Genomic DNA, 21268 nt, shown 5'->3' with positions numbered 1-21268 from the left:
GTTACGTTGATTGGTATCACGTGGGTAGTGCTTTGTGTTACTCTACCATGCAATGCTAAAATAATCATTTATGTGATTGCTTGAAAATTAGCTTAAATCTTAAAATAAGCATTTTTAGCACTTTGAAATAATGAAAACGCTGATCCTCCCTTTTTCTCAAATTCAATTCATTCTATTCATCCTGATGCCATTACTGACTATCTAATCTAGGTTTTCTATACGACGCACACGAAGAACGATGGACATTACCAGTAAGAGTTTATTTGCACGTACGCCACTGTGCGTGAGTTATACAAACAAGTGGCAGATCTCCAGTTCACATTAATATTTCAGCCATAAAACCAATAATAAACAAAACGTGCTGTTAAGTGAAAAAGGCTTTATGTGTAAACTCCATCTACATATTAATAATATGATATATATTTAATAACAGATATTCATGAGACTTAGAATGTACGTAAATACATGGATTAAAATAAGCCAGAACTGAAGTCCTGGCTAATCCTAATAACCATTTTCCACTCTACATTTGCATAGAAAATAGATTGCAATTCCCTGGTGCCTTTCATTTTTTTCTTCCTAAGCAAAAATAATTGACTAGAGAATATTGAAAGAATCAAAATAGAAATCACTTCTGAAAATACAAATTATTTAAACATATATCAACTCCTAGACATCTCAAAAAAGAGTTTTAGCTTTGCTAATTTAAGAAAAAGAGTGCAAAACAACATATACAAAAAAAAAAGCTATGCCAAAGAAAGACTTGCTTTGAAACTAGACCTAAATACTCTCCTGTAACATCGGCAGGTATAAGGCATTTCTAAACATCTCACATTTGATATTAAACTAACTACAACCACAAAAGAAAACACGCTTCTTGCATTTACACTAAGTACTTTGAAATATGCCCCCAAATAGGTTTTATTCCGCTTTCCCGCCTACTGTAATCCAGGGCCTTGTTGAACACTTTCAATACAGTTTTTTTAGAAACTACTGAAAATATACCTTTCTTCCTAGTCAGGACTGCTAATAGCAGAAATACACGTGCTATTAGGAATTTGGTGGCAATACCAAGTGTGATCCAAATATAAGTACACTGTTTCCAGCTTCAATGTTTTAGGTCACCAGCGAAAATGAACCCTGACGCCCCTTAGGAGAATGTGAGCCTTCCCAAGCGGATGACTTCCTTTATTGCAACCAGAACTGGCATCTGGGAGAAGCAGGGCAAGGCCCAAGTGCGGGGGCTTGGCTGCAGGTGCCCCAGACTCAACTCCACACACTCCTTTAGACAAAAGTGGAGTAAACCGGCTTTTGCAGGTGAAAGACCTCAGAGGACTTTGGTCAACAGAAATCCTATTAAGGATTAAAATGAAAGTAAGCACCTTCTTCGTGGAAATGGCTCCAACAAAACTGGGTCAATAATCTGAGTGTTTCTTCCTAGGCGCGTCTGATTGCACCCAAGGTAAACTGCAACCGAGACTGGACGACATTCGAAAGTGCAGATCAGCTTAAGGGTCGGGGGATATAAGACTGAGAACACAGTAGCGACTACTCCTTTTTCTTCCCTTAGAAACAAAATCAAAGCACGCGAGAAGCCTTAAAGTTCCAGCAAGTAGTAAGAAAAATAACTATTTTTTAAAGTGCTAATGAACCAATTTTGGACACCAACAACTTTGAACCTTCTGGACCTGACATTTTCCATAAGAATCTATTGTAATGCGTATCATTGGTGTATCTGTCACAAAGATTGAACTCCAAGATGCTCTGACCAAATCTCAGGTAGCTGATCAATTCTCTACATGTTACTTGTTTTCCTGAAGATCTTTCTGTGCCAACGTCTGAAAGGAACACACATAATAATTACTCATGAGGAAAACGAAATTCATGAAGTCCTTAATAAAGGAATCATATAAAATTTATGTAAATTTAACACAACCCTGGGCATTTCTAAATTTTATTTTTAACATTTTTAATAAAAATATAAATCCTAACATAACCTATTGGAGCATTTGTAAATAAAAATGTTGACAGAAAATAAACATGAAGTAAAATGTAACATATTAAATGAAACCTAGACTTTAATATACTTTAAACTCAGCTCTACACAGGTCTCCAATTAAAACAGAGCACGGCAAATGTTGTGTTTGGTTCATAAACAAATAAAGCAGAAGGTTAAAAGCAATTGGAAGTGCTCCCACACAATCTGCAAATAAGTTTCCAATAATTGCATCCAAAGTTCTTGAGATCATAAAAATCTGTAATAAGAAAGTTTTAGGATTAAATATAATAAAAGTGTAATATATGGCTATCAAACACTTCTAGCATTCGGATAGTTAAACTCCTTCAGCACATTAATCCTCTAATAACAGCTCCCGTCAAGGGCATGCTGTGTGGTCAGGTCTGAGTTATTATTTTAATCTGAGTTTGAAATCGTACCATATTCTCTTTGAGTGTTGCTTGCTTTATGTAGCGCCCAGCTCTTCAGGAACTCAAAATACTTCACAGATTTATTTCCTGACCTTAGTTTTTCTGGTTGTTGCTGCTGTTTTTATATTTAGTACAAATCCATGTGAGCAGGAAACACTCATTTAATGGCACCTGTTGCATTAAAACCATTCTTCCCAGCAGGTAAATAACGGTAATTAGAAGTGAAGGGATCAGTGACGGCTTACCAATTCCAAAAATTCTATTTCTGTCTGGAGAGCTTCATAAACACTTTGCATGTCATCTTCCTTATAAAGTTCTAATTCTTTTTTAAGTCTGTTTTAAATGAAAAATTCACCCTATTAGTTCGGCGACTAACATGTATAATCATTTTTTGTTACTTGAACGGTGGTGGGTTTCTAGGTCTATCATTAGAATTTCATGTTAACACTAAAGAATTTGGAAAGAAATTTTAATTCTCTATAATTCTGTAAGGGCTACATAAAACTTTGGAGGAAATACTGCCATAAATAAAACTAGGCAGACCGAATAATAACAAACACAGTCACTTCAAGGGCATTAAAAGAGCAGCTCCTCCATGCTGGTCGTGGCCACTAGCAAGCCACAAAACCGTGGCTACTAACAAGCCACATAACCATGGCTGAATCAGCTGGTCTCTCTGGGCCTCACCTGAGAATTTTAAGTACAGAAAAAAACACATGACTTCTGAGATTTCTTCTTGCTCTAAAATTAAACATTAACTCGATAATACACATATATCATTAAAATATATTTTGAGAGTGAGAAATTAATACCAATGTTTCTATTCCCCAGTGAAGTTTTTAATCCTTTGGATATACTAAAAAATTATTTTATGTCCACATTTAATGTTGAAAATAGTGATGAAACAACAGTCATTTTTGGCATTTGGACTAACATTCCTTACAAAAAACAAACAAACAAAAAAAACATAAGCAAGGGCCACAAGCCGTGACTGGAGAGGGGGAGAGCTGGGGTCTGAGCGTGTGGGTGGGCAGAAGGTCGAGCCTGCCCAGAGAGCAGGTACTAGGAGCGACGCTGCTCCCACAAACCGAACTCAGTTGGGCCAGCCCCAGGGTGAAAAGTATACATAGAGCAACTTGAACCTGCCCTGAGCCCTGTCCTGAAGGAGAGACAGCAGGGGGCCTGGGCCAGTCAGTGGCACTACTCCCTGTATACTGGCAGAAGCAAAAAAAAAAAAAAAAAAAAACCCTTTCTGGAGGAAAGTTCAAGATTATTTAGGTGAGAGGCCTCCCACAGATTAAGAGCAAATGAAGAGTTTACAATCAAAGATCGCCCAGTACACAGGAAGACAAGCCACTATAAGCAAAGGTCATTACAGACAATAAACAACAGCTATGAAGAACTTCAAGTAAGTAAGTAAAAAAAATAACATGATGAAAAATGCGTGCACACACCTTTACCTGATTATTCACAAAAGAAGATATCCAAAGGCTAACAAACTATGAAAAAATGCTCATTAGTCATTTTCTTCGTTAGTCATCAAGAAAATACAAAAGAAAAGCACAATGTAATGCCAACACATACCCCCCAGAATAGCTAAATTGAAAAACAGGCAATACCAAGTGTTGACAAAGATGTGAAGAAATTAGAATTCTCAGACACTGCTGGCATTAGGTATCATTTTCCACTCTTTTACTTTTAACCTATCTATGTCTTTATTTTTTAAATTTCTTACAGAAATTCTATGCTTGTTTCTTACTTTTTTATCCAATACGATACGACTAGGTGTGTTTAGGTCATTTACATAATAAAATTACTTATCTGGCTGAATTAAATTTTTATTGTTTTCTATTTGCTCCATCTTTCTTTGTTCCTTTTTTCCTTTCTTCCTGCTTTAGATTGATTTTTTTATGATTGTATTTTATCTACTAATTAACCTATTTTTTACATATATTTAAAATTTTTTATAATGCTTATACTGGGTTTATAATATACAGCTTCAATTTACTACTGTGTACTTTCAAATAATATTATACAGGCATATTTATAGTTTTTAAACTTTACAACAGTATGTTTCCAATTACTCGTTCCTGTTTTTTGTTCGTTGTTATCACATATTTTTCTTTTACATTTACTATAAACATAAAATGTATTGCTAGAATTTTTGATTTAGTAATTTGCCTTCTAGAGCAATTAACAATTTAAAAAGCATTATGTTTACATTCATTTAAACCATTTCTGGAGTTCTACTTCTTGATATATCTCCAAGTTGCTATCTGGTATCATATTTTTTCTTTCTCAAGAACTTAGAATAGTCTTTTTTTGTAATGCAGTCTGTTCTCAAGGAATTCTATACACCCTAATTGTTTAAAAAAATCTGTATTTGCCTTCAAATGTAAAATATATTTCCACTGAGAATTCTGAGTTGACAGCTCTCAGTTTCAGTATTTAGAGTCATTCCTTTGTCTTCTGCATGATTTCTGATAAGTCCATTGTAATGCTTTTATCTTTACTCCTTTGTATGTAATGTGTTTTTATATCTTTTCTTTTTCTGCCTTCCTTCATGATACTCCCTTTAAGTGTTTTTCAGAGGTTTGAATATAATGTGTAAAGATGTTTGCTTTTTAAAAACTGCTGCTTGGAATTCTCTGAGTTCCTTGTATCTGTGCTTAAAGTATTTTATTATTTTTGTAATATGTTCTGTCATTGTCTCTGACATTATGGATGGTGAAATAATACGGATGGATTTCAAACGCATTATGCTAAGTAAAAGAAGAGAGACAAGAGGCTACATACATAGCATATATGTATCCACTTCTATGATGCACTGCAAAAGCCAAAACTAGGAAAAGAAAATGGATCGGAGCCTTGGAGTTATATCTGTATATTTAAAAGGGTGAATTTTATTGTATGTAAGTTAAATCTCAATAAACTGGTCTTTGAAAAAAAGGACAATGATAGGAATCCAGGTTCCAATATAATAATGACGGCCACCTGAATAAAAACAATTTCTGAATTAGAAGGACAAAGTATACCACATAAAGCCACACTTACAACCTAACTAAGAAACAGAGGATAAACATCTTAATCCAGCAGAACCAAATCTGAAGTCTATACCAATGCAGAGAGTGAAGCAGCCATTAAATTTTAGAAGAGAGGAAAAGGAATGGAAGGGCACAGGGGATAGAACACAGGGTGAATGACCCTCGGAAAGAGAGAGCCCCACTGTACGTGGGGAAGCACGACAGGTCGGAGGCCTTGTGATGGAGATACTGGCTTTTGTAAAATCGAAGGACGTTGTCAGTTTGTTCATCAATGGATCTCTTACTTTGGCAGTGGGAAGGGTTGCTGTGATCTGATTTTACGACTTTTGTTTCTCCCACACCCTAAATTTCCATCTCTTGCTTCTTCCTTGTCTTTAAAGCTTGTAGCCCTTCCAAGTTGGGTTTCCCACCCAATAACTACTGCTGAAATGTTGAAAGTTTTCCAAGAACTATACTATCCATAAAAAGCAAAATCACTTTTAGAGACCAAATAATCCCAATACCATGTAAGTTGGTCCAGAGTATGAAAATAGGAAAACAGCCAAGTATGACTGTGATACTTGAGCCTGACAGAGATGGCGTGGGGCACACATACCACACACACACACACACACACACACACACACACGAAACTCAGCAACACGGCTCAGAGCAACAGTCCCCTCTGGGTTGAGGAGGGAAGCGTGGGATAACCGAGGGGTCCCCAACTGTTGCAGATTATTGGTGGTGTCCTCATTTAGTTCGCAGGTGCCTATCATCTTATTCTTTAGTACTTCCATATAGTTAGAGAAGAAAAACATAATAGTTAACAACAGTTATAGGTATGAATGATGAAACAATACCCTATATATGTGAGGTTCATAGTATTCCGAACTTTGAAGAATTTAATGGTAAGTAGGAATTCTGAAGGAATGTTCAAGTAGGAAATATAGAATGTTATTAATTTTGAGTATTACATGTTTTCACAAGCATAAAACCTCTTATAACAAATATTTTTAAAGACCGAGTGGAGGGTTAAATAGAGAGGTACAATGTAAGTGGGTGCTGCTGTTACCAGAGGAAATAGGCTCTTCTCTGGTGTCAGGGGAACTCACATTGGAGAAATTTTAAGCATTAGATTTACTAGAGCGGAAAGCGATCTGACACTCTTGCAGAGGCAGAGCGTGGCGAGCTAGAGGCCAGGCTGCGTGGACTCGGGGCAGGAAGTTACAGGGCGAAGGGGAGTCCTCTGCTGCTGCCCACTGCTCCCCTGGTTGCAAGTCTCAGCCCCTCAGAGTTTAGGAGAAAAAAGGCAGACAGTACGCCAGAGAGAAGGAAGGGCACGGGCTGGGCTCTTTGCCAGGCTTCTTTGTATGTCCTTGGGTTCGGGAAAGAGCAGACTTTCTTCCAAATTATCCAGCCTCTGTCCTGGCTTTCCCAGGTCTGTTTGTGTCCTCCCCCATCCAATCTCTTTCCTGAATTTCCTGGGGCTCGTGCTCTTCCCCTTCCCATCTTTTTCCCTAGATTCTCCCAGGCTTGCGCCCCTTCCCTCTGTGGCCATGGTTTTGGCTCCTACTGCGCATGCACTCAGTAGGATGAATTGCTCCCCACCCTAACCCCCCGCCCCCACCCACCCCAGTGTTGATCCCTCAGAACAAGGCCATTTCCTACCTCCCCACCAGACCCGGAGCTGTAAAGCAAGGTTTCCTGCCTCACAGAACAGGCAGGATGCCATATACCCTGGGGGGAGACTGTTCCACTCCTTCCCTCCTTTGTTAATTATCTAACTGCCTACTCTGACAGTGCTATACAATGTACTTAGGGCTTTATTTTAATATATTTATCTTTTGAAATGAAATGGCAGGGATCTTTCTTCCCACCATATCATCAATACCTGCCCTCCCTCCTGTTCAGTTCAAACGGAACACAGGTTTGTAAGATCTCTCATGTCCATCAGATCCGGGTGGCGACCGCTTTAGCTAAAGCTCGCTGACAATAAGAATGAGAGACTACTGAAATTAAGGACGGCATTTGGAGCAAATTATAGGAAGTATTTCACTATTCAGCATATAATCGAGCTGTGGAATTTAGATCTGCACTTAAAGAAAAGATTGCCGTTGCTAGCTTTAACAGAGGCCGGTGATGATGATATGAATATTAACACATTTGCAGATAGCCAAAGCTATGTAATGGAAGCAGATCTCATGCTTCGGTGCACAGACTGATTGCCTACCGGAGTCAAAAAGGGTCCCTCCACCTGCCACACACTACAGGGGCAGTGTGCACTGGTTTCTGCCACTTTTCTTTGAATCTTCAAGAATGATGAGGATGGCCAACAATGCTAGTTAGTTAGGCAAACTTATGTTCCACATATTTATGATTTCCTGTAGCCTTCCCATTTTTCAGTGTCGTCTAAAATTTTTTCTAAGTGTCATAGCTGAAAAACGTTAACTGAAAGAACATCTTTTTTAGCTATAGAAGTGTACAAAAGTACTACTTGCACAGAAAGGAGGAAAAATCTCATCCAACTCAACTGCTGTTAAGATGTAAGTTTATTCCATCACAGTCTTTTGTTTCCATCTAACACTGGTTATGTCACGTTGCCTCCTAGCTTTTTCTTTTGTTTAATGCTTATTATATACATTTCCTCCAGTTAATTAAGCATGCCAATTAATACCACTTACAATAAATATGTAGCAGTCTAAGAGGCTACACCGGTTAAATTACTCACTCATGGTATGGCATTTAAATTGCTCCTTTTTCACCCCCTACAATAAATAACATCCTGTGAACACTTCCATGCATCGAGTTTCTTCTGTCCTTAGAATCATCTTCCTTAGGAGGAAGCTCATATGGTGAATTATTGAGTCAAGTGGCACAAACATTTTTAAGATGCCTGTAATAATTCATGTGCTTCAAAATGCACTCCAACATACACAACATGTACGGCCACAACAATGTATAAATTAGCTCTACCACACTGTTGCCAATTTTGATTATGGTCATCTGAGAATGTCTTTCAAAATTAAGTAGAAAAATTATATTCAGTGGTTTTAATTCACATTTAATTGATAAGCAGTTTAAAGGAATTATCTTGTGTTATTCATTTTGGTTATCACATCTCTTAACTTGCATGGTACAAGATACAAAGTGGGCATTTAATGCATGTCTGTTAGATAAACACATGAATGAAAAACCATTGATTTTAGTGTTTTCTTATTGATTTTTATCAGTTATTTGATCAACTGTTATCCTTGTTTGTCATTACCATAAATTTCTCCCAGTTTATCACTCCAAGTTGATGACTTTTTGACACGGGGTTTTAAATCTTCCATGTTAAGTCTGTTAAATCTTATTCTTTTTGGTTTCCTTAATCACACCAGAGGTTTAACGAGTCCTTTCTATTTTCTGCTAGTTTTTCCAAGACTCCACTTTCTTATCATGTTTCTCTATATCAATTCATATAAAATTATTTTAGTGCCACTTAAACACGAAACATTATTTTTAAAGACATATAGGGCATCCTCTTTCATATACAATTTATTTCTTAAAGTAGGTTTGAAAGTTAAATGTGTCAAGGCACACTTCAATTTTCTAATGATGCCTTCCCTCAGTCCAGGCTATATCGGCAGACAGGTAGGAACCTTCCCAGGTCTGTAAGACTGAACCCAAGAGACCTGCTGAGAAGGGAAAAGAGGGGTCCTGTCACCATCTCCGTTACCCTGAATCCTAGTTGGTTGGATTAGGCATCTCTTCTTGTGCATATATTTTCTATCATCTTCCCCATCATATCAAAAAGGGTGTTTATAAAGGTAAACATACAAAATATTTTTTACATTTATGATTTCAAAGACACCAATAAATTTTGAGAAAAAAATTTTTTTAATGAGTATAGGCTTAGGAACCTCTGGGACATCTTTAAACATACCAACATCTGAATCATAGATATGCCAGAAGGACAAGAGGAAGAACAAGAAATTGAAAATTAACTTGAAAAAATAATGAAAGAAAACTCCCCTAAGTGAATGAAATAGACATACAAGTCCAGGAAGCACAGAGAGTCCAAAACAAGATAGACCCAAAGAGGACCACACCAAGACACATCATAATTAAAATGCCAGAAGTTAAAGATAAAAAAATCTTAAAAGCACCAAGAAAAAAGCAGATACTTACCTACAAAGGAGTTCCCATGAGACTGTCAGCTGATTTCTCAAAAGAAACTTTGCAGGCTAGAAGGGACTGGCAAGAAGTATTCAAAGTGATGAAAAGCAAGGACCTACAACCTAGATTACTCTATCCAGCAAAACTATCATTTAGAATTTCAGGGCAGATAAAGTGCTTCCCAGACAAAGGAAAACTAAAGGAGTTCACCATGACCAAGCCATTATTATATGAAATGCTAAAGGGAATTATACAAGAAAAAGAAGGTCAAAACAATGAACATTAAAATGGCAATAAATTCACAACTCTCAATAATTGAATACAAATACAAACTAAGCAAACAAGTAGAACAGGAACACAATCATAGATATGGAGATCATTTGGAGAGCTATCAGTTGGAGAGAGGGGGAGAAGGGGAGGAAAGGTGCAAGGATTAAGAAGCACAAATTAGTAGGTACAAAATAGACAGGGGGAGATAATAAAAAGTATAGGTAATGGAGTAGTCAAAGAACTTATATGCATGACCCATGGACATGAACTAAGGGGGGGACTGCTGGAGGGAATGGGGTACCAGGTAGAGGGGAGCAGAGGGGGGGGAAATTGGGAAAGCTATAATACCATAATCAATAAAACATATTAAAAATAATCAATTGATTCTACCATCAAAATTTTCCTTGCATATACATAGGAGCTTTAATAACTACAGTATATGCAAAGAATTCACAAAACAGGGAATCTCTATTAGCTGAAATAATCAATGCTGTAGAGACACTCCTCTTTGAGAATAAAAGATTTTTTTTTTACCAGAAAAGATGCAGAGAACAAAATATTTAAGAACCATCCTAGAATTAAATGGAAACTTTCACATTGTATAAATGTTAAAAAAAAGATAACATGGGTTAGATACAGATACCACATATAATAATTTTTGACTAGTATTTTCCAGAAACTTTAACACTGAGATCTTGTTACACTTGTCCACTTTGGGCTCATTCCTTTGCATCAAGAATGCAAAGTACTGTGTATTATTTTACCAATGCAGACTGCATAACAGTTCCTATTACTCTGCTCAATGATGTTTATTCTAAATAATGTTACAGAAACACTCCTTCCCCCACATATTTAAGGACGCGCTGATTCAAATATTTGTCATTGTGAATATTTAGAAACTCTTGTATACCCGGCAATGGGAGAAAGGTAATGTAAACATGGTATCTCCCTACGTCATCATTAAAAAGAATGAAGTTGATCGGTACAAACTAACACGGAGAATGGCAAAGCAATAAGGCAAATTGCAGACCCGTAGGCGTGACACCATTTTTTTGCTAAACACACACATGCACATACACATTTGCACACACACACCCACGGAGATACACAAACTCTAGAAGGATGCTCACCAAACTCTGAACAGCGGTTACACTGAGGGCTGCTGGAGTGAGGCAACGAGAGAGGAGACTCTGATGTTTGGCATTTTGGTAGGGTTTGAATTTTTATTCAATCAACATAGCCTACTCTCATAATTTAAAAATATCTATACTTACTTGGTAAAATAAAAATACATACATGTGTACACATACATTTTTTATCTGTATGTCCCTTAGAAAGGTTGGGAGTGTTTTAATACTGGCGTGTGTTTATGCCTTCTTACAAACCTGAGGACCACTGGTGTGACCTCTGTGACCCACTAAACTGGATGACTTTTCACCGAAGGGGCAAGAGCACTCATTTACTACTTCGCATCAATGCGCCTGGGGTCTCTCAACAGCAGGTGCATATGAACGCCCGTGCCACTTTCCTTGCAAATATACTCTTCACAAAACCCTCCTCTCTTCACACGTTCCGGAGGGTCACTCTCGTGCTGCTGACTTTGCGGTTTCATCTGTCACAACCTTCCTGTTGCGTTCAACAATCGCAACTATTGGCTATAAAAACATGTGCAACTATTCTAGAAAAAAGTTTTGTGGGCACAAAACTATTTTGTGGGATAAAACCAGTCAATTAGTGACTACTGTTAGATAGTAATATAAATAATAGGTATTGGCAGTCTCATATATACCATTTTTCTTTCCTGCCTGAATTCTGCCCAAAAGAGAAATAAGGCAGAAGGGAGGCCAGAATGTCCCATGTACTATGAATACACCAGAGAGCAGAGAAGGTGGCTTCTATCTGCAAAGAAAGGACGTACTAATATTGAGCCCCAGGATCAGACTAACAGAGCACACCATTAAAGGCAGAACTGGACGTCACAAGCTTTCTCCCACGGAGACCTGCCATCGTAGAACATAAAGGAGCACAGCCTAGAGCAGAACAGACGGCCCTCCTGAGTACTTTCCAAACTCAGCGATCAGACTGAGTTAGATCGAGAAAGGGAGAGACGTTAACGGCTACGGAGGCGAGGACAGTTAAACCAGGAGAGCGTTTTCCACAGGGAAAAAAATTAGGAGTAGAAAGGGTTCCATGAGGCTATCCTAGTGGTTAGAATACACTATGTTTTTGCAAATAACATTGAAAATACATGATGAACTGTCATCTTCTTTGTAGTAAAAATAAAATTATATGTAGACCCAATTCCTGGAATAAACATTTTGAACATTATTTGCCCTTGACTGTGCTAGATGCACAGACTGATGAAAAATGAACAAATGGAGGGCGTTCCCAGTCTAGCAGGACAGATTGATGTACATATTATCACTGAGTATGACTAATGATGTAGCAGAATTAGAAGCCCATTCTCTATGAACACTGAGAAAGGAACTGTAGAGGAAATGTTTCGTAATTTAGCACATTCATTTATCCCTCCATTTATTTATTCAATTCCTACTATACGACAAGCTCTACACCAAAGTATCAGACCATCAGCATACAATGGGAAACACAATAGACAACATAACTCCTCCTACATGGAAGAGACAGACATGAACAAAATAAAGCCAATGATATGTAACTACAAAATAGAATGTGTGCTATAAGGAAAAACAGTGTGCTATTAGAAAAATAACAGGCTCCACGATTCACTGTAAGGGAGGGCTTCTCTTAGGAAACACTTCAACTGAGACCCACAGGATGGGGTACATCCCACCAGTTAGACACAGGCAGGCAGAGTGGTGCTGAACAGGAGACGTACAGGCATGGACGAAGGTTCCAGTGTGGAAGAAAGCTTGGAGGGCTGGAGGGAACAGAGTGGGAAGGGGACCTTGTTGAAGATAACATCAGGGATGCGTTCAGAGGCCGTACTGTGACAAGTCACACAGGCCTCACGAAGGACCTCAGGTTTTATGGTATCCGTTATGAAGCCACTGAATGGTTTTAATAAGGGGATGACGATTCAATTGACAGTGGATTGGAGGGTACAAGAGTGGGTGGGGGGAAAGGAGAAGAGAGATAGTTACTGGGATGCGGTGGGAGAGGGTGGAGGCCAGAAATAGAATGTTAGCAATGGAGACAGAGAAGAACAACAATTCAAGAAGTATTTTGGTGCTTTTACCAAGTTTTGGGTAGGGTGAGACAATGTGATGTGTAAACATGTCAAAATGCTGCTACATTTTGGATCTGAGCAATCGCCAGCAAAGATGACACCGGACCTGGGCCTGGAAGACGCAGTTGGATGTTAGCGGATGGAGAAGAAAGAGATGGATACGGAGGTGTGAAGGCTTACTTGGAACGCCACAAGCGTATCCGGATGCGCCAGTACTGGAAGGAAGGTGCGTGATAAAAACACGAGGGGGTAAGGGATAGGCAGATTACGGAGGCCCTTGAACTTCTGACAGCCTGGTTTTGTTTATTTCATCAAGGCGGCAGCCCTTCAGATGCATTTCTCCTTTTGTATTAGACTCTTGAGAATTTAGGACTGAAGTTTAGGAGAGAGGATTAGGGACAAAAATTTGTAAATGGCAACTAAAATCCTTAAACCAGAAGAGACTGCCCACGGAGAGTACAAAGATGGCGATCCCCAATCAACCCGCAGGGAGCCTCTGGGCTCAGAGACAAGCAGAAGAAAAAAAATGAGAAAGAAGCATGAAAGGTGTGAAATCCTCATAGATAGTATGGAATAAAAATGAAATCACAAGTAATGCTTTAATTATATCCAATAATTACAGAGTATTTACTGTGTGCAAAGCACTAAGGGATTTGTATAAATTAAGTCACTTATTTATTTTTTTACTATAACTTTGTGAGGTAGGCGCTATTATTAACTTCATTTTATAGATGTGGAGACTGAGTCACAGACAATTGCTTCTCCAAGGTCACTAACCCAGTCAATGGCAGAGCTGGGATTCAAAAGGGTTTGTAATCTTAACCTCCTTGCTTCCTTCCTCCCAAGACCCCGCACTTCATCACCTTGGTCCTCCCCTGAGGTATGAAAACACTAGCTCAGTCACAGTTTTACAAGCCTTGGGAGGCATTTTAGGAATGAATCCAACCTCTGGCTTAAGTGTCAAGCACAGTAATTAGCTGCCTTAACATGTGTTAATTAATGAGCCCACACACTTCAATAGAGAATCTTTTAAATAAACAGACATCTTGGTATTTATAAACAGGGAAAGATTACTTAAAGCACAGACCATTAAACCATTGTGAGTGTCCTACTGTTTTCTACCTTAATGGATGGCGTCAAGAGACAGCTCAACAAATAACCTAAGCATGGCAAATTAACTTAAAAAACGCATAGTAATTCTTTTATGCATAGTAAAAGAATTCAGTAATATAGACACAAAACATGTATCAAAATTTTCTAAGTACTAAAAGTAGAAACAATAAACTCATAGAAATGAACTAATATAATTTTTTAATAATTGCTTTCTTACTAAAGTTTAATAAAATTTTAACTTATAATAACCTTAAAATAAAGCTGGTTGTCAACTGGAGATGTGTTTCCTGTACCCTCTGCACAGTGGACATTTGGCGAGGTCCAGACATTTTTTGGCTGTCACAGCTCAGAGAGGGGAGGCGCTGATATTGGCCTCTACTGGACAGAGTTCAGGGACCCTACTAAACATCTTACATCGTCTAGAACAGCTCCCTACCACAAAGGATACCTGGTCCCAAATGTCCACACTAACAAGTTTCTGAGAAACCCTCCTATAAAAATAGCATCCATACCAAAAGCAGCTAAACCTGAAAAACTAAGAAAAAAGGCAACTATTACAAAATTCAGTATACATTTCAACACGCAGGTGAAAGACAGTTCTATTCCAAAATTTAGGAATAAAACCTGTTTAACTTTGGCCTTCATGATAAAGTTGAATACATGTCACATCATTTTTTGCCATCATTAGTTTTTTGCTCTTGTACTAATTATAAAACTGATGGCCTTCTTTACTAAAATTTTTTACACTCAGTACTTTGACTCTGCTCTTCACACTCGAAAAAACTTTTATAGGTCATACCAGTGAGGAAACTAGCTAGGCATATCAAAGAATTTAATGGAGGAATTAATAAATTTTGGCATTTCATTTAACAGCTGCTCAAATCCAAAGAACAGATCAAGTACAAGGACTGATGTTTCCATCCAAATCTCCTGGGTCCCATCAGTGAGGGAGAAGGTCCCCTCTAGCAGACTTGGTGTGTTTAATTCTAACCCAGGGTATATTTTTATGACTGAGTGATAAACCCATGAAACTGGAGTTGATATTAGAAGCCCTTACACTACTAGCTATAACGATACCAATGGGCACTGCCATTTTTTAAAGTGTAAAAATAATCAATGAGCACATTGTCATTACCGAAACTCATTCTGCATCACACACACCACCCAAGAGATTGATATTTCATGCTTACAAAACTGAACATAAAATTAAATTGCAAATATTTTCTCATAATCTACTAAAATTATGGCCTGAGGCTAAACACTGCTAATATGAAGCATTTGTTCAGCTCTAGTGGACATATTTCCTATGTGATTTATGTGGATGGAGGCTTCATTTGCTTCTTCATAGATTCAGTAATGAGGTTTCTTTGGTTATACTAAGCCTGGTTAAGCCTAGAAAGTATAGAAACTTCTTTAAAATTAAGCCAGCAAAGACAACACTGAATTATTAATAAAGAATAGTCAAATTAATAAACAGGGTTTTTTCCCTCCTTGTGTTTATGAGCATTTCACTTTTGACATCAGCCATTCTTTCACGATCCAAATACATAAAAAGCATCTGAATAATCTGAACAGAAAATACACTTTCAATCTTTCAGCACGAAGCCAGAGTAACAAATTTCAAGCAAAATAGTAGATTGTGATCCCCCCACAAAATGAAAAAAGATAAAAAATAATTCCGATTATTTCAGAAAGAAGTCAGGGATAAAGGAAAGGAGAGTTGTGGGACCAATACTTTTTCTTAATCTATTACAATGTGAATAACACTGAGTCCACAAGGTATAAGAAAAGACAAAATTGATCTCAGTATTATTAAGCCAATGCATCATGAAACTTACCCGTAGCTCTTTTTGGTCAGTGAAGTGTTTATTTATTAGCATGTTTTGGAATACACACAGAAAAAAATAACATCTTCATCTGAAACTTAAAAAAAAAATCTGTGCGTTTAGCTTTATGCTGAAATCTATTTGACAACTTGAAAAATTACCAATTTTCTACTAAAGTGTAATAGGCAATTCTTACCTTAAGCATTCAGCATCACTTTGAGGCTTTTCATTGATTTTTATCTTTTCTGCCTCTAGGTATTTGGTAGTACAGATGGCTTCATTCTTTTTATCTTCAAAAACTAAACAATTAAGAAAATTTATATGATCATTTAAAAATTAAACATAAAGTTTATACTTATTCATTCATAAGAACAATCCCCTAATTTTTTCTGCTTCACGTAAAAGGTATGTGCTAGAGATTTTTATTTCCTACTTTAATATAGCAATTGAAGGCACAAAAAAAGTTCTTAAAATTTGACACATTAAAAATATCAAGTCCAACACCGATCAATTCAGTGTTTTATCTATTCCTTTTTTAATACCAGTAATAACACTATATCCCAATAGACTAACACATTTAAAGAGAGAAATACTACCCTATCGCGTGAATATAAATATATTCATCAGCAAAATAAGCAAAGCACATCAAGGTGATACCTTTAAGTTTTCTCTGCAGAGTCAACAGTTCTTGCATCAATTCACTCTTCTGTTTTTGAAGTTCATTTAATGGGCCACTGTCATGTTCCATGGACTTCATTTCTAGAAACAAGCAAAAACCATTATTTTAACTATTTAGGCTTTGCCATAAATGTCAGCACTCCTTCGCTTTTTCTTTTGTAGTAAAAATTCAAGCAGCATATGGTCAGTTTTAAGCCTGGACTGCCCTCCCTTGGCCACTCAGGAACTGTTTTTAACAAACTGACCAGGATTTGTTGAAGCACCAACTGGATACAAATAAACGTTAGTTGATGCTTCAACTACCAACAAAGAATTCAAAATAATGTCATATCACAAAGTAAAACAAACCTACCAACGAGTCAAAAAGGAAATTCTATCCTTCATAAATAAAGCGTGTTTAAATTTGACTCTGCATAGTATTAGCTACATGGCTATGAGCTCTCACAACACTGCTAATATTGTTCCTTCCACCCAGAGTGCCTTCTTCCTTTTGTTCTCACCAGCAGCTCTTTTATATTTTGTATTTACATTTTGATTACAAAGGGTGTTGAATCTTATCAAATATTTTTGTCTTCAATTATTTTTTGTATCTTTCACTTACCTCTTGATAATATCCATGCTTTTGAGTTATTTATAATATTTATAAGAGCAGTTTCAAAGTCTTTCTTTGCTAACTGCCTCATCACGGTCATTCACATGTATGTTTCCATGGACCTAATTTCCTCCTTGGTATTGAGTTACAGTCTGCTGCTTCTTCAAATGTCTAGTGATTTTTGATTGGGTGTAAGACACTGTGTTTACTATTTTGTTAAATGTTTGAATTTTGCTATCTTCCCCTGAAGTATATTAATTATCTGTTATTTGGCAGGCAGTTAAATAACTTATGGATCAGGTTCAAATCTTGTTTTAAAAATATTTTTAACAATGGGTCCAGAGTAGCCTTAAATCCAAGGCTAATTTAATCCTCCCATTAAGGCAGGACTCTTCTGTTCAGTGAGATTTTTCTATTCTGACAGGTTGGAACATGAATGTCTCTCTTCCTTTACAGGAATGTAGACTTCACGAGGGATTTTTTTTTTTCTTTTTTGCACACTGCAGTATCACCAATGTGTAAAGCACAAAAATACCATTACTGAATGAATGAATGTCCTAGGCACATTTTAGAAATACACTGGTGAGTAAAACAGACATAACTCCCATCTCTGTGGACGCTGACCCCTTCGTAGGGGTGACAGACAGGAGCCGAGTATGGAAGGAAATACAACGCCCGGAGGAGAGCGGTGCAGGGACCCACAGGAGGCTGCAGTCAGGGAATGGACCCGATGTGCAGGTCATGAATCAGGGGAAATTTCCTCCGGAAGTCACATGAGCTGAGATCAGAGGAGTGACTGAATTAAATGGCTGAAGAATTTTTTTAAAAGTATTCTAATAAAGCATTCCAGAGGCCCCGAGGCAGGAGGAAACATAACACGTCCCCACAAACAGCAGAGGTCGGTGAGTCTCAGCACAAACGGCGAGGCCAATGGGTGAGGCTGGAGGGGAGGAGGTGCTGGGCTGGGCGGGGCTGGCAAGACAGGCCCAGATGCTTGGTCCGCTATGTCCATCATGGTATTTTAAAACAGAACATCGGTACAGTAAGAGGTTCGTTATAATAGCCCAGCAGTAATAAAATAATTTCTTTTACCAGTATATGAATGTTAGTTAACATTTGGTACTCTCAAGGAGTGAGGACAGACTCCAACTCTGGAGTTAAAAAATAAATCAAAGAAGAGGCCTGGCAATGACAACAACACTGTGAACAGTAGAAAATAATACAACAGCCATGGGCTTTGAAGATGAAGATGATCAAAACACAGTGAAACTGGGTGACTCATCATAGCTATGGCGAAGGCTCAACAGAAAAGATCAGGGGGAAGCCAAGGAAAGAAGGGAAGGACAGGAGAAAACTCGAGTGTCAGGACTCAGCAGATGTGGTGGCGTGAGTTAGAAGAGGGGACTGAGAGCAGCCCCTGCCAGGAGGGAAGACAAATGGACACTGAACTGCTCCGGGAAGAGACTGGCTCCAATATTCGCTTCAGATGTGAACAACATCACAGAGTAAAAGGCACGGAAGCAGCTGTACCAGTGAATTATTTCAGACCTTGAAGGAACAGGTGATTTTAGTGTTTACACTTTTCCAGCTAGAGAAGAAAGAAAGCTTCTACGTTCTTTTGGTTAACTCAACATAACCCTCACAAAAAGATTAATCTCATTTATAAATACTGGTGCAAAACTTTTAAAGAAAATACTGAGTATTATTAAACAGAATTCAGCAGTACATTAGAAGACTAAGAGACCACAACTGAGTAAGGTTAATAATAGGATATGTATTAATAAAATTCACTGTTAATTGAGAAAACACAGAAATATGAAGTTAGCATATGACAAATCCAGAACTACACATTGGTTGGAAAATAGTGAATTACATAATAATTACATAGTGTTTTTTATTTTTATTGATTATGCCATTAGTTGTTCTATTTTTCCCCCCTTCATTCCCCTCCATCCTGCACACCCCTCCTCCCTCATCCCCCCCTTTAGTTTATGACCACGTGTCTCAAGTTCTTTAGATTCTATATTTCCCCTACTATTCTTACCCTCCCCCTATCTATTTTCTATCTACGGTCTATGCTACTTATTTTCTGTACCTTCTCCCCCTCTTCTCCTCCTCCCACTCCCCTGTTGCTAACCCTCCATATGATCTTTATTTCTATGGTTCTGCTCCTGATCTAGCTGTCCTTTTAGTTTGCTTTTGCTTTAGGTGTGGTTGTTAATAACTGTGAGTTTGTTGTCCTTTCACTGTTCATGTTTTTTATCTTCTTTTTCTTAGGTAAGTCCCTTTAACACTTCATATAATAATGGCTTGGTGATGATGAACTCCTTGAACTTGATCTTATCTGAGAAGCACTTTATCTGCCCCTCCATTCTAAATGAAAGCTTTGGTGGATAGAGCAATCTTGGCTGTAGGTCTTCGGATTTCATGACTTGGAATACTTCTTTCCAGCCCCTTCTTGCCTATAAGGTCTCTTTTGAGAAATCCACTGACAGGCTGATGGGAACTCCTTCGTAGGTGACTGTCCCCTTATCTCTTGCTGTTTCTAGGATTCTCTCCTTCATTTTAATCTTGGCTAATATAATTATGATGTGCCTTGGTGTGTTCCTTCTTGGATCCAACTTCTTTGGGACTCTCTGAGCTTCCTGGATTTCCTGGAAGTCTATTTCCTTTGCCAGACTGGGGAAGTTCTCCATTATTATTTGTTCAAATAAGTTTTCCACTGGTGGCTGTTCCTGTTCCTCTTCTGGTACCCCTATAATTCAGATGTTGGAGCGATTAAAGATGTCCTGGAGGTTCCTTAGCCTCTCCTCATTTTTTTGAATTGTTTCTTTATCCTTTTCTGTTTGGTCATTTTTTTCCTCCTTCTGGTCCACTCCTTTGATTTGAGTCCCAGTTTCCTTCCCATTACCATTGGTTTCCTGTGCATTTCCGTTCACTTCAATTAGTTTAGCCTTCATATGTTCCTCTAATCTGTGGCTAAAATCAACCAGTTCTGTGAGCATCCTGATCACCAGTGTCTTGAACTGTGCCTCTGATAGGCTGGCAATTTCTTATTCGCTTAGATTTATGGGCTCTCGGGCTTTGAGTTCTTCTTGAGCCATGTTTTGGTCTGTTTGGGCCTGTTACAAATGAGGGGAGGAGCCTTAGATGTTCACCAGGGCAGGGCCACCCAGGTCACTGGTTTGTGATGCTGTATGTAGAGGCAGGGTCAGAGAGGGAGCAACAGCGGTCCCCTCTGCTCCTTCCCGCCACTGGGGCCTTCGAGGTCTGTCTTACTGCTCGCTCCTTCGCTGGTTTATCTATCTGCGTGCAAATGTGTGACCACGGTCAGCCAGCCACTTTGCGCCTTCACTGGATCCATCTGTTGCTACCCCACACCTGGGATTCGCCCTTGGCTGCCTGGGTCAGGGGATGTTTTTTGACCGACCCGTTCCGCTGCTGGATCCGCCCCTCTTACCAGTCTGGCTGAGTGTTTCGTTGTTGTCGGACTCTTTTATTGTTCAATTTTCTGTGGTTTGGCTGAGTTTATTGTTGTTAAACTTTGTTGTTTTTAGATTTGGTTGTGCAAGAAGGCAGTGTTTCTACCTACGCCTCCATCTTGGAGGAAGTCTCATAATAAGTAGTGTTAAATAACTGAAAAAATGTTGGATTCCTAAGCTCTTATATCAAAATAAATTCCAGTTGGAATATAAATGGAGAAAAGGAAACAGAGAGTTACTAGAATAAGCACGACTGTTATTACTGAAATGTTACATAGAAAAGTCTTCCTAAGCCAGAAGCCATAAAGGAAAAGATTCATTTCATTAACATAACTGCAAAAAGTTAAAATTTCTATCTGGCATTCTCTCTCTCTCTCACACACATACACACGCACGCACACTCACACACTGTAAGTACAACTGAAATGTAAACAACAGACTAGGAAACAGTTTACAACACATGACACAAGGCTAACTTCCTCAGTAGA

General features: G+C 38.2%; 1 protein-coding gene across 1 annotated transcript in view; it reads right to left on the bottom strand.

Annotated features, from left to right (window-relative positions):
• Positions 1 to 1802: 1802 nt before the first annotated feature.
• Positions 1803 to 21268, bottom strand: part of CCDC172 (coiled-coil domain containing 172) — a 38327-nt gene continuing 18861 nt past the window's right edge. The window contains exons 5-8 of the mRNA XM_037132870.2: positions 16686 to 16787; positions 16225 to 16327; positions 2673 to 2760; positions 1803 to 1838 (exon numbers count right to left, since the gene is read on the bottom strand). Coding sequence (XP_036988765.2) covers positions 1803 to 1838; positions 2673 to 2760; positions 16225 to 16327; positions 16686 to 16787 — 329 coding nt within the window. The remainder of the gene's footprint in view (positions 1839 to 2672; positions 2761 to 16224; positions 16328 to 16685; positions 16788 to 21268) is intronic.

Source organism: Artibeus jamaicensis, unplaced genomic scaffold (genome assembly GCF_021234435.1).
Source record: "Artibeus jamaicensis isolate MK-2021 breed Jamaican fruit bat unplaced genomic scaffold, CSHL_Jam_final contig_490, whole genome shotgun sequence".
In the NCBI taxonomy this organism is placed as follows: Eukaryota; Metazoa; Chordata; class Mammalia; order Chiroptera; family Phyllostomidae; genus Artibeus; species Artibeus jamaicensis.
This window is presented reverse-complemented; position numbering and strand designations above follow the sequence as displayed.